At 41.5% G+C, this 16,706-nt stretch overlaps 1 protein-coding gene across 1 annotated transcript in view; it reads right to left on the minus strand.

Moving 5' to 3' along the window:
* Window positions 1-16,706, minus strand: part of BRWD1 (bromodomain and WD repeat domain containing 1) — a gene marked incomplete in the record, with an annotated part of 4,378,631 nt that overhangs the window by 2,749,999 nt on the left and 1,611,926 nt on the right. Inside the window, 1 exon segment of the mRNA XM_044071461.1 lies at window positions 8,908-9,042. Within this exon segment, the coding sequence (XP_043927396.1) occupies window positions 8,908-9,042 (135 nt within the window).

A 16,706-nucleotide genomic window follows, 5' to 3' on the forward strand; every position in this document is an offset into this window, starting at 1 on the left:
AGGAAAATGGGATAATACCAGGAGCTGTCTTTTCTGGGTACCAGGAAAAGTCAAGCAAAAACCTTGTCCCCTTTCTTCTGCTGGGACAGGTTGAACAGCCCTGAAATTTAGGAGAGAGAGGACCTGCTGTTGAGCCTTTGCCCACTGATTTGGGGGTAGGTCTGGCCAACCGTTTAGGGTTGGTAAGGTGTGGAAGTGGAATCTGCATCCTTGAAAAACTATATTTAAAACTCATTTGTCCTGGGTAATGAGTTCCCAGTTTTTTGCATGGCGGGCGATCTTTCCCGCTAAGGGAGCAGGCAGTTGAGCAGGGCTTGGAAGATTTAAGGTTAAGTCATTGTGACATTTTTCCATGGGGGGGTGTCTTGCTACTTCCAGCTTTGGAAGTGGGAGCCCCTCACTGCTTAGGCCTGTGAATACCTTGAGACTGAGCCTAGGCGGTCTGCTGTTCTTGGGTTTGGACTGAGAAGGCCTGGATGAGACAGGAAATTACCAATTATTAGAAGGCCAATGCCTACTAAATCAGGGAGGCTTTACCAACTTGTTCAGCAAAATGCATTAAATCCTGTAAATCTTTATTTTCAGCACATTCAGGAATCAACATCAAGTTCTGTTTAAGTAGTCCCATAATATGCTGCTGATACTTTAACATATGAAACTGGCAGTTTAAGGCCCTAATGGCCAAAGTAGCAGAAGTGCATACCTTCCTACCCCATCTGTCCAAGGCCCTGGAATCTCTATCAGAGGGGGTAGGTCTTTTGGCAGTAGTAGCCTTAATGCCTTTAGGTCCTTGGGAAATGGTCTCTGGGTGCGCAGTAGGATTCTGTAAGAGGAACTTGTGACAGTCAGGTACTCTAATACCGGTCAGGTTTCCTGGGAGCTGGGGGTAAAATGTCTGGGGCCAGGCTAGATTCCAAGAAGGCATCATTTACAATGTCCAGGACAGGATGGATACTTAAAGGCCTGTGTTGAGGAAGGAGTAAGAATTCCCTAAGCCTCTTTTTGGAGTCAGAGTAATCCTGGATTTCCCAGTGGAAATGCTCCCTAAGAATGTGCAAGGTTTCCTCAAAAGAAAAATCTTCTCGAGGGGAAGCAGCGGGAAAAGAGTCCTCTACATCAGACTCCTCATAGGTAGATAAGGGCAAATCCTGGTAATCAGAAGAAACAAATTTCAGAATCCTGATCAGAAGAATCAGAAGGAAAATCAGTTCTAAATCTCTTAAAGGGTGATGGCTGGCTTCCCCTAATTAAAGTAATAAGGTCTTCAGCCATTCTTGTTTTTTAGGCATATGGGCCTGACCATGCGATTTAGACGTCTGTTTTCTAGGCGTGGGTCAAATTTTAGGCCTTGAAGAAGAAGATGGTGTCACTTTGAAATGCAAGTCAGTAGGCCTGAATACAACCTCAGAAGCCAGTGCCTGCAGAGCGGCTCCAGACCCATCCAAGGTAGAGACAGCCACAGGTTCCATGGTCGAAAAAGCATCTCGCAGCATACCGGACTCCAAATGGGTCTTAGTAGAGGCCTGCGAATCTGAAGTAATGGGTATCAAGGGCTGCGAAAGTACCTCACTGAGTACTGGCAAACTGGGGACTAGCTTAACGGAAGCGTCATCGGCAGCTATGGACCTATGTGGTCTGTCTCTGTCTTTATCCTTAAGTTTTTTCAGAATGTCGGTAGTCGGATGGCTTACCAAAGCCATTTCTGAGTAGTTAAACAGAGTACCAAAATAATTTGCAGCAAAAATAAACCAACTAAGAATAGTTCGGAGGTTGAATAAGGCACAAAACCAACAGGGAGGGACATTGTGGTCTAGGCCTAAGCAAGGAATGCAGTACGAATTAAAATATTTATGAGTTATTGGCTTTCCACAGGTAATACAATTGTTAACTTTTACTGACAACGGTTTAGAGCAAGAAAAAGGATCCCAACGGGGTACTTAGCTTTTTTGAAGACTTCGGTTCTGAAACTCGAAAACGAAAATTTCAGGAGTCGGCTGACCGGCACTTGCGAACTGCTTCTGCTTCGGGCACCGCACAGCAAGAAAGACTGATGTAATGGCGTCGGCTACATGTTTTATACCCCTGACATCATGGAAGAAGGGACAGCATCCGACGCAGGGATCCAAGACTTTGATATTCAGGCCGGCTGAGGGCTACCTGCAGGCAGATAACCCAAATGTAATGACTGCAACAGTGAAACATGAAGAACATCCTGCTGTTGGGCCTTCGCCCATTGATTTGGGGGTAGGTCTGGCCAACCATTTGGCTTGGTAGTGTGTGAAAGTGAAATCTGTATCCTTGGGAAACTATGTTCAAAACCCATTTGTCCTGGGTAATGAGTTCCCTTTTTTTTGCATGCAGGGCAAGCTTTCCTCCTAAGGGAGCAGGTAGCTGAGCAGGGCTTGGGAAGGGTTAATGCTAAGTCACTGTGCCATTTTTCCGTAGGGGGGTGGCTTACTACTCCCTGCTATGGAAGTGGGAGCCCCCCACTGCTTAAATCTGTGCATAGCCTGAGACTGTAGCCTAGGTGGTCTGCTGTTCCTGGGTTTGGACTGAGAAGGCCTGGAAGGGACTGGAAAGGACCAGTTCTTTGAAGGACAATGTCTACTGAATCTGGGAGGCTGTACTTGTAGGAAATCTTTAACAGTTTACATAGATTTAGCTTTTTCCTCCATCCTTTTGAGGACGACTTCTGCTTTGTTGCCAAAAAGGCGGTCTTGGTTTAAGGGAACATCCAGTAATTTTGTTTTAACATTATCTGGAAAGCTTTGCTCCTTAAGCCAAGCATGCCTTTTAAGTACAGACCCAGTGACAGCAGCCCTGCAAGATGCTTCTGAAGCATCAAAATCACATTGCAAAGTATTTTTACCAACTTGTTCTGCAGAATGCATTAAATCTTGCAATTGTGTGTTCAGCACAGTCAGGAATCATCATAATTATCTGTTTAAGTAGTCTCATAATATGCTGCTGATGCTTGAAACTGGCAATTTAAAGCCCTAATGGTCAAAGTAGCAGAAGTGTATACCTTCTTACCCCATCTAAGGCTCTAGAATCTCTATCAGAAGGGGCAGGATTTTTGGCAGCAGTAGCGTTAATGCCTTTTGGTCCTTGGGAAGTGGTCTCTGGATCGGCAGAAGGATTCTTGAAGAGGAACTTGAAAAAGTCAGGTACTCTGTAGTACCTATCAGGTTTTCTAGGAGCTGGAGGCAAATTGTCTGGGGTAAGGCTAGATTCCAAGAAAGCATCATCTACAAAGTTCAGAGCAGGAGGGATAGCTAAAGGCCTGTGTTGGTGCAGGAGTAAGAATTTTCTAAGTCTCTTTTTGGATTCAGAGTAATCCTGGCTAAATGTAAAGTGTCTGGGGCCAGGCTAGATTCCAAGTAGGCATCATCTACAATGTCCAGGACAGGAGGGATAGCTAAAGGCCTCTGTTGAGGAAAGAGTAAAAATTCCCTAAGCCTCTTTTTGGAGTCAGAGTAATACTGGCATTGCCAGCGGAAATGCTCCCTAAGAGTATGCAAGGTTTCACCGAAAGAAAAATCTTCTGGATGGGAAGCAGAGGGAATGGAATCCTCTGCATCAGAATCCTCAAGTATATAAGGGCAAATCCTGATAATCAGAAGGAGCAGAAATATCAGAGGAATCAGAAAGAAAATCAATTCTAGGTCTGTTGGAGGGGGAAGGCTGGCTTTCCCTAATTAAGGTATTAAGGTCTTCAGCCATTCTAAGCACTTGTTTTTGAGGCATAATGGCCCTGAGCCTGCAGTTTGGTCATCGGTCCATAAAGACTAAGGTGCCTGTAAAATATCTCAGCCAAACAATACGAAGGTCAGAGAGAGAAACTATTCAGTAAAAACTCAAAAAGCCAAGCTCAAGTTTTTTTTGTGTGTGATTCATTACGTGTCTTGAAATGGAGACAAGTGCTTCAGCTACATGGCTTTTTTTTCACTTTATGGTTAAAATCAAGTCAATAAAGCCAAACCTCACTAGCTATAGACATGCATGTTTTGGTCTTTTTATTGACCTCATCAACATAGCAGCTGGGTTTAAATATCCTATGTTTCTGAAGTATCGTCAAACTATCAACTTATGCTGTGCTGATGAGATCAATAAGAAGGCTGAAACATGCATGTCCACAGCTAGTGGTGTTTGGCTTTATTGGCCTTAATGTAACCATAAAGGCTTAAAAAGTAAAGAAAAATAAATAAAAAGTCATGGACATTCACAAGTCAAGTAGCTGAGACACTTGATGTCCTTAATGGGCCAATATGCATACAACATATGGGCCTGCATTACAGGAGGTTTAAGGTGCACATGCACACACACATTTTATATATATAAATCCTGTGTGACACCCAGAAAGATTAAAAGCACTGACATCAAAATAAACAAAACTCAGAGGACAAATAAAGTGTACCAAAGCCAAATTTGAGGTAAGTTTGTCCTCCCAGCCAAGGACAACCACAAAGCATTCTTTAGCTGTGTCTACATACTCAAAGGCAATACACAATTGTGTGCAGAGCTCATTGCAAATGGAGCCACCTACACTGAGCCATTAGATATAACAAACCTCCTTGCTGATTAATTCAGCTCCAACTTTACCCCTCTCTCCCCTCAACCTTCCCAATCATCAAATATAACTCTCCCTACTATCACTAGGGAACATGTCCTTAATGCTCTCTCTAAGACCACTGCATCACTAGGCCAGATAGTATCCCAGGATGCCTTTTAAATACCATGAAACATGACCTATCAGGGCCTCTGGAATTACTATTTAACTATAGCCTCCAAACAGGCTTCATGCCTCATGAATGGAGAAAGGCAACAGTCATCCCTCTGCACAAAGGTGGGCCATCTACAGACCCATAAGTCTCACTAATCTTGTATGTAAATCCATGGAAAGAATTATCATGGAAATGATCAATACAGACATAGTAAATCTCCAGACACCTGACCCAACCCAGTTTGGTTTCGTCAATGGCAGATCATGCCTACTCAACGTGGTAGACTTCTTTGAGAAAGTCACCAAAGCAATGGATAAGGGCAAAATTGTTCACACTACCTTGAACCAGCCAAGGCATTTGACAATACCCCACTTAAGCATTGTTGACAAACTCAAGAGGTTAGGTAAAAAACCCAGATGTCACCCAGTGGATAGCAAACTAACTCACAGACAGAACCCAGGAAGTTAGAATAGGGGAGTCCACCTCTACAGAGAGGCCAGTCATAAGTGGAGCATCTCAGGGATCAGTCCTTCGACCATTCCTTTTTGGTATTTACTTATCAGAAGTCAACGTCAATGTAAGTGGTCTCTGGCTGACTAAATTTGCAGATGATTGCAAATTAGGAGCTGTCACTGAATCTCACACCGACACAAATGTTCTCCAGGAGGGGCTGACAAAGACAAACAACTGGTGTCAGAGCCATGGACTAAAATTAAATGCCAAGAAATGTATAACAGTATCTTTTGGGAAGTCATCCATCCCTGGTAACTATCATATTGACAACACACCCCTTAGAGTTGACCCAATAGTCAGGGACTTAGGGACACACAGATAGTTATCTAGCCTTTGATCATCACATGTTTACAGTGGTGAGGAAATCATTCTATGTTGTGCAACTTATAAACAAAGATAAGGCATTTAAGTCCAAGGAAGTCATTATCCCACTGTATTCAACATTCATTAAACTATCATTGAGTACAATGCCCCCTTTGGTATATACCTAACCAGACATATCCAACAACTGGAACGTCCACAGAGGTTCCTCACTAAAAGAATACACAGCATAAGAAAAATGTCCTATGCAAACCGTCTCAAGGCCCTATCCCTGCATTCTGTCTCATACAGGCTTTTGAAGGGAGATCTATGCTTGGCATACAGGGCATTGTCAGACCACACTCTGATGGACCTCTTGCATATCCACAAAACAAACAGCACCAGAATTATCAATTCTAAAGACTTAAACCTTGCCTGCAATATAAATAAGACACTTGCTGGAGAGATGGGTATGTATCCGAGAGACTACCTCGTCTATGGAACAGGCGCCCCATCCATGTGAAGCAGAGTTCCTCCCTAACTCAACTTATGTGCAACTTGGACAACTGGATAGGAAACCAAAAATTCAATCCCAGGTTTGACACCTATGTCTCTAATTGACACAGGTTACCTATAAATGGTTCATCTCCCAGGCCCATGTTTACACTTATCAAGAGTATCAGAAATTGTCAGAGATTTGGGATGCATGAGGTCGTTGGCCTAGTAAATACCTATGAACACATATATATATATATATATAAATATATATATATATATATATATATATATATATATATACACACACACACACACACACACACACACACATACACACACACACACACACACACCAATTTAGAATTCAGAAAGGGTTACTTAAGATATGTGATATACATTGTTAAATGTTACAGGATTGTGGGAAAGTCAAAGTAAACTTTAGTGTCATTTAGACCAGCACCTCAGTGCAGAGCTAAACAAAATTGCATTGCTTTGAGCTCTATGTATATACATATATATATATATATATATATACACATACATACATATACACACACACACACACACACACACACACACACACACACACACACACACACACACACACACCCACAACATATATAAATAAAGAAAAACATTTGCAACATTTGACATGACACTAGGACATTTCTTCCATCAGTATGAATGCTAGACAACATCCCATCCTTCTGTGTCTCCATTTTACTATCTTATTTACTTGCCATTCAGATGTAACACATACCAAGCAGAGATGGAATCATAGACAGAACACGTAAGTGGAGGGCAAAAAAAAAGCCCTGAGAGTAGTAAAGTATAACTGAAATAGGAAACTTAAGTCACACAAATGCGCAAACCTGTATGAATGGCACCTGGTCAGAAACATATGAACCTAAATAAACAAAACTTAAAAATAATGACACAGTGCAAGTGATAATGCAAACCAGCTATGGGCAAAATTAATCTTTTAGACAAAAATAAAATGAAACATAATAAAAATAATGCAAAATGCAGGCTGAATAGAAAAAAATGCATCAAAATATAATGCAAAAATGCGATCCCAACACAAAACAGTCAAACTAGCCATAGTAAGATGCAAAACAGTAGATATTCACTCAGCTGAAATGTAAAGCACAAATACTCATTCAGATACAATAACTTAAGACTGCAGTCATTTCACTTTTGAGAGCTGAATACATTGCCAGTCAAAAGCCAAACTTCAAGGGAAAAGTAACAAAATGGTTCAACTGAAAAAAGCCATACAGTGGACAAATGTAAAGCCACAGCAATGGTCAATGAGATGTTTGGGTATCTAGCAGGCTTTAGAAAAGAAATAAAAATGGTGGTGCAGGCTCTGACACGGTCAGCGTCAGTAGAGCTGAAGACAAATCCAAAATAAGTAAATTCCAACAGGTTCAAATGTGGCACAGAGCACCAAAACCAACAGAAATTACAGCTTCCAACTTGATAACTTTCTCAACAGGTAGAAAATGTAGGGAATGCCACTGACAGAAAAAAAAGCGACGCAAGGAAATAATTTGGTCAGACAATATCCTTAGAATATTTTCAGTAAAAACCTTTATACAGAACAATTAATGTCAACTTGGCGTTTGTCTAGCAGGATCTTCATCCTATCAGGTCCACAAGAGGGGCTCAAAATGCTACCATTTTTACAGGTTGAAGTCACAGCCATAAAAAAAATAAATAAATAAATAAATCAGCAGAGCACACCAGTACAAGAACAGATCATCAGAACATTAGAATGATTTAAAAAAGATAAGTGATAATAAAACAGTTCATCAATCCAGCCAAGGCAATACAAAGTATGTAAAGCTAACAGCTACATCCCAAAAACCCATATATCCATGAAAGGACAGAATTAAGCTGATGTACTAATTATGTTAGGCTTTGTGCTCATGACAGAGATGAAACCCGACTACATTCCACGTAATCAAACTGAGCAGCACTCAGACATTTGATGGTGCAGACACAGGAAGAAAGGGTATGCCCATTCTGAGGAGGTGGTGTGGGGGGTTGCATATGTTCTGGGTGCATTTGTGCAGTTGAATTTCCTAGGTGGAGACCAAGGAAGCAACCACATGGTGTTGCCTGTGGAAGAATAGGGCAGTCTTGCCGGCATCAGCTCCTTGCAGTAGAGACATGCAGTCCAAAACTAATGTCCACTGCACACCCAACCCATGGAATGTTACTGGGTGTGCACTTGGGATGGAATACAAGAGAAAAAATCCACTGCAACAGTATGATGCTGGCCCCAAGTGTCTAACTTCCTTACCAGCACTGAACATGAATTGGGTTTAGTCTGGAGTGGCTAAAGAGGGTTCATCAGACCTTATGAACAAGAAGAAGCCCTAGAAGCAGCTGATGAGCCAAAACAGAGATGTAAAAAAAAAAATAGTAGTGAAAGCTTTGCATAACAAAACTGTTTGAAAGGGTCATACAACTTTTAAATGTTTTTTAAACTGTCTCCTGAGTTGGTTAAAAACTGAAAACAAAGTTCTACAATTTATAAAAACAAACTTAACATGAAAATTTTTTTTAAAGTTCTGCATACAAAAAAACAGCCAGGTGTTGCAGTGTCTTTAAGCTACGTCTAAAGCTCTAAGATGACTTGCTGCCATATTCTGATGCCTGAAGCATTCACATCTATCATTAAGAACAGAAAAAAGTATTCATGACTGAAAATTTGTTCTGTAAATGCTTTTCATTAAGAGTTAATATAAAAGACAAGATAAACATTAAGTTGTATAATATGAACCATAACAGAAGAAAAGCTGTTTCACACAGTCTTATATTTTAGAAACTTTCTAATACACAAAGTTTAATTCATACAATTTACCATATTAAAATATTGACGGATATTGGTGCCTTTTGTGATGTCCCATAAAAATACATTTCCATCATGACCAGCAGACAACATGATTCTTGAATCAAACGGATGCGCCTCCAAAACAAAAACTTCATCATTATGACCCTAAAATTAAAAAAAGCAAAGAATAAATTCCTTAAGCAGCTGTAAAAACACAACATTTTGAGTTTCCTGCATTACACTGCTCAAACAATTTAGCAGTAATGTAAGAAACTAAAATAGATACAATTCTTACTTTAGCAGTTTATCTACAAGGACACGTCTTAACAGGTCCTTGGTATATGCACTGCTTTACCACTTGGAATTTAATTTTTTCCAGCAAACAATCGGTTATGGGAATATCAGCACACATGACTGATACAAACTACAGTGTAACATGCCAGCTACCTAACAGCTGGTATCTCTAGAGCTTGCCAAGCTTTTCATTATGGATACGCTTTCTTACACTTTAAGAAATAATGCAATTTTTACACTACATTATTAAACAACTGATAGAAACACATACTAATCCAAGTGAAATAAAGTTGCATGGTAGATTCAAGATGTTTTGCTTCATGTAAGTGTGTATGTGGGTAGGAAGTAGGAGCGTTGGCATCCAGTATGTAATGTTTGACATGTTAGAAAAATATGCTAAAAGATTCAAAACAACTTCTAATACTACATCCGGCAGCATAGTGAAAGAGAACACTCTGACTAGACTTCCTGCCCATAAACACATTTGAGAAGCAGAAATAAAGCAGTAAATGGTACATTTGTAAGAAATGACACTAAGCTACAATCATAGAGCTTAGAAATGCTGTCTTTGCTAGTGCAGCTGGAAATAGAAGAGCCACTAAATGCAATGGAAATTTTAAGTTCTGTATGCTATGAAAAACTTAGTCTAAACAGCCGACACGCCTAGCTGAGTCAAATACTTCTAGTACCTCAATAAGAGGGAAGGGGAGGGACGAACAGATTCTACAGTCTAAACTGCTCACATAAGTACGGATGAAGTGAAAATGGTTCATTTAATTTTTCAGGTATGGCTGGTCAAGTATTCGTTCCTAAAAATAATGGCATTGAAAGAAGGGCGAGTGTTACTCATACCTCTCAACCTCAGAGCAAGAAATCTGGACAAGGCACAAACAATAGGGTGACAAAGGCCCAAAAACAGGGACACATTTAAATACTGCTCTTACAAACTTAGAAATTGACAGAACAGGTTTTGCATTAGCATGAAATTTCTGAAGGATATGAAGTTTGAAATTCATGTGTGTCATTTTCTGACTTTGGTCCTCAATGATGTGCCAGAAAACAAATTTATGAGAAACTGACTAAAAATATGAGGCAAAATTCTGGACAGTTAAGAAGTATGGTGTTAATACAAAAGAGAATTCTAAGCAGATAGATGACATTGCTAACCTGTTCAAGGCATGTTACATACTGTAGCAATCTATCCTCAATTACCAGGATTACCCCAAATACAAAGGGGAATTAACAGTCTTGCAGGCTCAGCAGCACAACAGACAGCAAATACAAACCTCAAAGGTTAAATTAGCCAGTATGGAACTTGAATGTTCCATTACAAAGAACACTTGCACAATCTGAAAAAAATATATATTAAGATTCATTTTGATTGCAAGTTTGATTATGAAACTAGAGCCAGAAGGAAAAATTAGACATTTTGGCATACTCGAATCCTGAAATTCAAAGAACAGGATTGAAGTTACTCTACAATCCATTTTTAACCATTTGCTAAATCTACCAAGGAGGAAACACCTTTTCTGTCATCCATTTAGATAAGTTCCTCAAATCTATGCTTGTCAAATCACAAAACAGGCTATGTCCTAAACTGAGGGTGTGAAACTTACGAGATCTATTAATCATGAAAAAAATCTTGCAGGTGCTATAAAAAGACACTATACTGTGGGTGCCAGAACTCTTTCTTATGCAAACCTTCCTTCTCAAGTCCTTTAACTCAGATACTCTCTTTTGGCTCTACATTGAATCCTGTATCAGAACAATATTAAGTCAACATTTATCACACAGTAAAATCTCAGTTAACCAGCACCTCCAGGGATTAGCAGATAGCAGATAAGTGTAGTTTCTGGTTGCTTGCGAGCCACTTTGTGATTTTTGATTGGTTCTTATGTCTGTGTATGAGCCAATCAAAAATTGCAAACCAAAGCCTCTTCTGCTCAATGTGGAACAGCCAGTTCTTGTCAATACAACAGTCTGGTCAAATACTGGCATACGAGCCAATCAAAAATCACAAAGCGGAGACTCTTCTGTTCAATGCGGAACAGTGGGCTTCCACAATTCCCTCATTCTGTCTGATTTACTTAATATCTAGCTCACTGACTTTCAATTATACAGACCAAATATTATGGAATGGAAAAATAATAATCTAAAAGCATTCCACACTTAGGGAAGGTAATGTGGAACAGACAGGCAAGTTCTTAGTCGAAGTCAGTCCGAGAACCAGAAGATGCAAATGGCAATTTGAAATGGGTGGGAGAGAAGTTGAACTGGATTAAAATGAGACACCATGGGACTTCCAAGATGGCTGCACATTGAGTAACAGCTTAATTTCAGCTCTTCTAGTGTGAAAACAGAAACTCGGAAAAGACAGACAGTAAACTCACAGTTGGGTAAATTTCAGTAACTGGCAAGTAAGTCTATTGCCTGGACGACAGCAAATTCAGAGAACAGGAAAGAAAATCAATCATAAAAGGAGAGGAAAAACACTGACTGGGAAGAACATGCAGCTGTTCAGCAAAAAGCAGTGCAAACCCCGGCTTTTGTGCAAGACATGACTTCCAGTAACCTAGAAAAAAAATAGGTCAAATGTACTCAGAGTTGATTAAAGGAAAAGTACAGTTTTGTACCTACCATAAATGTAGATGTTCGAGCGCTAATACAGCTGCAGTCATAACAGATGGGTTTTCCTGACGTCAGGCGGGTCCTCGGTCGGCCGAATTCCAAAGTCTAGGTCCGGTGTCGGATGTCGTTGCTTCTTCCCTGACGCCAGTGCGACAGGGGTATAAAAGAACCAGCCGACGCCATTTTCTTCAGTTTTTCTTGCCCCAGATGTCAGGTGCCCCCAGAAGGAAGGCAAAACATAAATTTATGCAATAATGCAATGCAATAAAATCAAAAAACAGTAGTTGCAAGCAAATACACCATAAAAGAATATCCCAATCATGTTGTATGAGGAGGTGTTAGCCATTAGGCCCGTCCCAAGAGGGGAAGGAAGGAGGGAAACCTAGACTGCAGCTGTATTAGTACTCGAACATCTACATTTATGGTAGGTACAAAACTGTACTATGTTCATCGTGCATACAGCTGCAGTCATAACAGATGGGTAGAATCCCAAAGCTAAAAAAGGGGTGGTAGGCACTAAGTGGAACTAGGAGGAGCCAGGATGCCCTGCAAGACTGCAGTGGCAAAGCCCGCTCTAGATTTGGAGTATAATGGTAGGTGATAGTGCTTGTTGAATGTACAGAACTCCCAAGTGGCTGCTTCCAAAACATCTTTGGTAGGAACCCCCCTGAGGAAAGCTGCAGAGGTAGCTGTGGCTCTTGTGGAGTGAGATCTGATGCCTGTAGGTACAGTTTTACCATGAAAAGTGTAACAAAAGCGAATGCAGTGGGCTATCCATTTTGAGATTGTCTGTTTGGAAATAGGCTTCCCTTGAGCACCTGTAGCATAGGACACAAAGAGTTGCTCTGATTTTCTGAAAGGCTTTGTTCTGTCCAAATAATAACGGAGCTGTCTGTGAATGTCCAAGGAATGTAGTAGTCTCTCCCCTTTGTTTTGTGGATTAGGGTAAAAGGTAGGTAAGTGGATAGCCTGATTCAAGGCTACCCTGGATACTACCTTTGGCATAAAAGAAGGGTTGGTTCGTAAGGAAACTCTGTCCTGATGGAAAATGATGAAAGGCTGCACAGCCATGAGGGCTTGTAGTTCCAAAATCCTGCGTGCTGAGGTAATAGCCAGAAGGAAGGCTGTTTTCCATGACAAATATTGCAGTTCTGTTGAAGCAGTTGGCTCCAAAGGAGGCAGGGTCAGTTTTTCTAGAATGAAATTGAGGTCCCAAGTACTGGTTGCTTCCTTGGGGGTTTTATATTCTTAGCCCCTCTGAGGAACTGTCTTAAGAGAGGGTGAGAGAATAAAGGAGGATCAGTGTTGTATTCTGCAGAAATGATACAAAGGAAGCACTCCACGGCTGGCACAACACGAACACTTTATTGGTTTAACAAATAAACTGGTTGGCGCTTTCACATTCAAATAAAACGTTTCTTCAGACCTCATCTGAAGAAACGTTTTATTTGAACGTGAAAGCGCCAACCAGTTTATTTGTTAAACCAATAAATTGTTCGTGTTGTGCCAGCCGTGGAGTGCTTCCTTTGTCTACTACAGTATTTTGCATTTTTTCTTGGGAAGTACTTTGCCTGATACCACTTGTTTTTTACTTGTATGATTCTGCAGAAATGGCTGAGGCATGGATTTTGATGGAGGAGAATGAAAGTCCACTGCTTAGCATCTCAGCTAGGTACTGTAATATTTGAGGTAAATTCAGTATTTCAGGATTCTGACCCTTTTTCTGATTCCAGGCACAAAACCGTTTCCATTTTGCGGAGTAGGCTTTTCTAGTAGAAGGCCTTCTGGCCTCCAAAATGACATCCTGCACCTCCTTGGAGAGTAGGGTCTGTTGTGAATTTAAGGAATCCGCCATGCGGCTAGATTGAGTGTTTTCAGCTGACTGTGAAGAGTTTTGAAGTTGTGCTGAGTCAGTAGAAGAGGCATTAGAGGCAGGATCCATGGTGGGGAATGCGTCAGGGTCCTCAGGAGTGGGTACCAGTGTTGTCTTGGCCAGTCTGGAGCAATGAGAATCATCTTTGGTCTGTCTGCTCTGGCTTTTAATAGAACATTGGGCAGCAGAGGAAGAGGTGGAAAGGCATAAACTGTCATTGTTGTCCAACTGAAAGAGTGCGTCCACTTTCCAGGCCTGTGGATGAAAGGTCCTTGAGCAGAATTTTTTCAATTGGTAATTTATGTGGGTGGCAAAGAGATCTATGCCTGGCCTTCCCCATGCTTGAATTATCTTTGTACAAACTTGAGGATGCAACTTCCATTCGTGTGGATCTGTCATATTTCTGCTTAGGTTGTCTGCCAGAGTGTTTTCCTTGCCTGGCAGGAACTGTGCTTGAAGTTGGATTTGTAATTCCAGAGCCATGTTCCAAAGAGACATGGCTAGCCTGCATAGGGGGTATGAATGGGTTCCTCCCTGTTTATGTACCACATCACTGTGGTGTTGTCTGTCCTTATCAGTAGCTGGCTTGGATGCAGTAGGTCTTTGAAAGCCATAATAGCATTTATAACTGCTAGCATTTCCTTTTGATTGATGTGTAGGTGCTTTTCTTTTTGGGACCATTTGCCCTGAATGTACCGATCTGTCATGTGCGCCCCCCCAGGCGTAGTCCGAGGCGTCTGTTGTGATGACTTGATTTGCTTGAGGCTTGCAGAATGGGAGACCTATGTTTCTTTGGCATGCTTGAGCCCACCACAGAAATTCCTTTTGAAGACATGGAATCAGTGGTATAATTGTTTCCAAACTGTGGCTGTGTTGAGACCATAAGTTTTTTAGGTACCATTGAAGTTTCCTCATATGCAGCTTTGCACATGGGATTAGCAGGATGCAAGATGCCATGAATCCCTGAGCCTGCAGGATTTTCCTTGCAGTCAGCCTGGTGAAGGTTGCCAGTTTTCTGAAGTAATGAGTAAGTTGCCCTTGTTTCTCTGGCGTGAGGTAGGGCATCTGGGTGTTTGTATTCAAGCTGGCACCCAGGAAAATTGTTTGAGAGGGTATTGTTCTTGATTTCTTTTTGTAGACTGTGTATATCCCAGAGAATTTAACAACATTATTAGAAACGCCAGACATTTCAGAAGTATGTGTTTGCTGTCCGCTTGGATCAGGCAGTCGTCCAAATATGGGTATATTTTTATCCCTTGAAGTCTGCAGAAGGCAATTACTGATGCCAGGCATTTCGTGAACACTCTGGGCGCAATAGATAAGCCAAAGGGCAATGCAGAGAATTGATAATGGGTTGAACCTGCAAGAAATCTGAGGTATCTTCTGCAATCTTGTCTGATTGGGACATGCAGGTATGCCTCCTTGAGGTCCAATGTTACCAGCCAAGACTCCTTGCCCAGCATGGGAAGAAGCTGCTGTAATGTGAGCATCTTGAATTTTGGTACAAGTTAATATGTGTTTAGGATGGATAGGTCCAAAATAGGTCTCCAATCTTTGCCCTTCCTTGGTACCAGGAATAGTCTGGAATAAAAACCTTGACCCTGTTCTTGTACAGGTGCCTCTTGAATAGCTTTCATGTCCATGAGATCTGAAATTTGTTTTTGTGCCTCTGCCCTTTGTTTGTGTGGCAGGTTTGGCATGCGCCTCATTTTTGGAAGGGTGTGAAAGTGGAATCTGTAGCCTCTGTCTATAATGTCCAGGAGCCATTTGTCTTTTGTGACAATATGCCAATTTTTCGAAAATAACGCCAGCTTTCCGCCTAAAGGTGCTGCCAATTGATCCTTGCTTGGCATGCAAAGGGGAAAGTCATTGGTTCTGCTTTCTGAATGGCTGTGAACTATCCTCACCACCTCTTGATGTAGGTGCTTGCCATTGTCTGCCTCTAAATGATCCTTGAGATTGCCCTCTACCCCTCGGGCGCCTGTATCTACCTCTTTGAGGTCTGTCTGTGGCTGGAAAGGATCAATTTTTTGAAGGCCAATTTCTACTGAAACGTGGAGGTTGTACCTGTAGGAAATCTTTCACTGTTTGCATTGATTTAGCCTTTTCCTCCATTTTCTTTAATACCTCCTCAGCTTTAACACCAAACAATACATCTTTTTGAAGAGGTGCATCTAGTAGTTTAGCTTTGACATGATCTGGTAAGGTTTGCTCTTTGAGCCAAGCATGTCTACATATGACTGATCCTGTAACAGCAGCTCTACATGAAGCCTCTAAAGCATCAAAACCACACTGCAAGGTATGTTTACCCACTTGCTCTGCACTATGCAACAAAACCTGCAACTCCTTCAAGTCTGGTTGTTCAGGTTGTGACATTTTGCTTTTCAACTGAGATAACAAAAACTGTTGATACTTTAACATATGGAACTGACACAGTTTAATGCCCTCATGGTTAAGGTGGCCGAGGTGTATACCTTTTCCTCCCACCTTTCTAAAGCTCTGGAATCTCTCTCTGAAGGTAATGGATTTTTGGCAGTGGAGGCCTTAATTACCTTGGGACCCTGTGAAATAGTTTCTGGGTCAGCCACATGGCTTTTGTATAGGAATTGGTGTGAATCAGGAACCCGGTAATACCTGTCAGGCTTGACTGGAGCTGGAGGTAAAGAATCTGGGTTAAGGCTGGCCTCTGAATACACATCATCTAGTTTGTCTAAGACAGGAGGGATAGCCAGAGGCCTGTGCTGAGGGAGCAAGAGGAAATCCCTGAGCCTTTTCTTGGAGTCTGAGTAATCTTGGCCTTCCCAGTGGAAGTGTTCCCTCAAGGTATGCAAGGTTTCCCCAAAAGAGTAGTCCTCAAGGGGGGAGACAGAGGGAATGGACTCCCCTGCATCAGAATCTTCAAAAGGGGAGTATGAATGTTCCTGGTCTTCAGAATGTTCTGAAGTAATGGAGGCCTGGTCCGAGGAAGGGTATTCTTCCTCCACTCTGGGCCTTTTGTCCGAGGGGGGTTGAGAACCCCTGATAAGAGTAATCA

This window comes from Protopterus annectens, chromosome 5.part0 (assembly GCF_019279795.1).
Source record: "Protopterus annectens isolate FY-2018-M chromosome 5.part0, PAN1.0, whole genome shotgun sequence".
Lineage (NCBI taxonomy): Eukaryota > Metazoa > Chordata > Ceratodontiformes > Protopteridae > Protopterus > Protopterus annectens.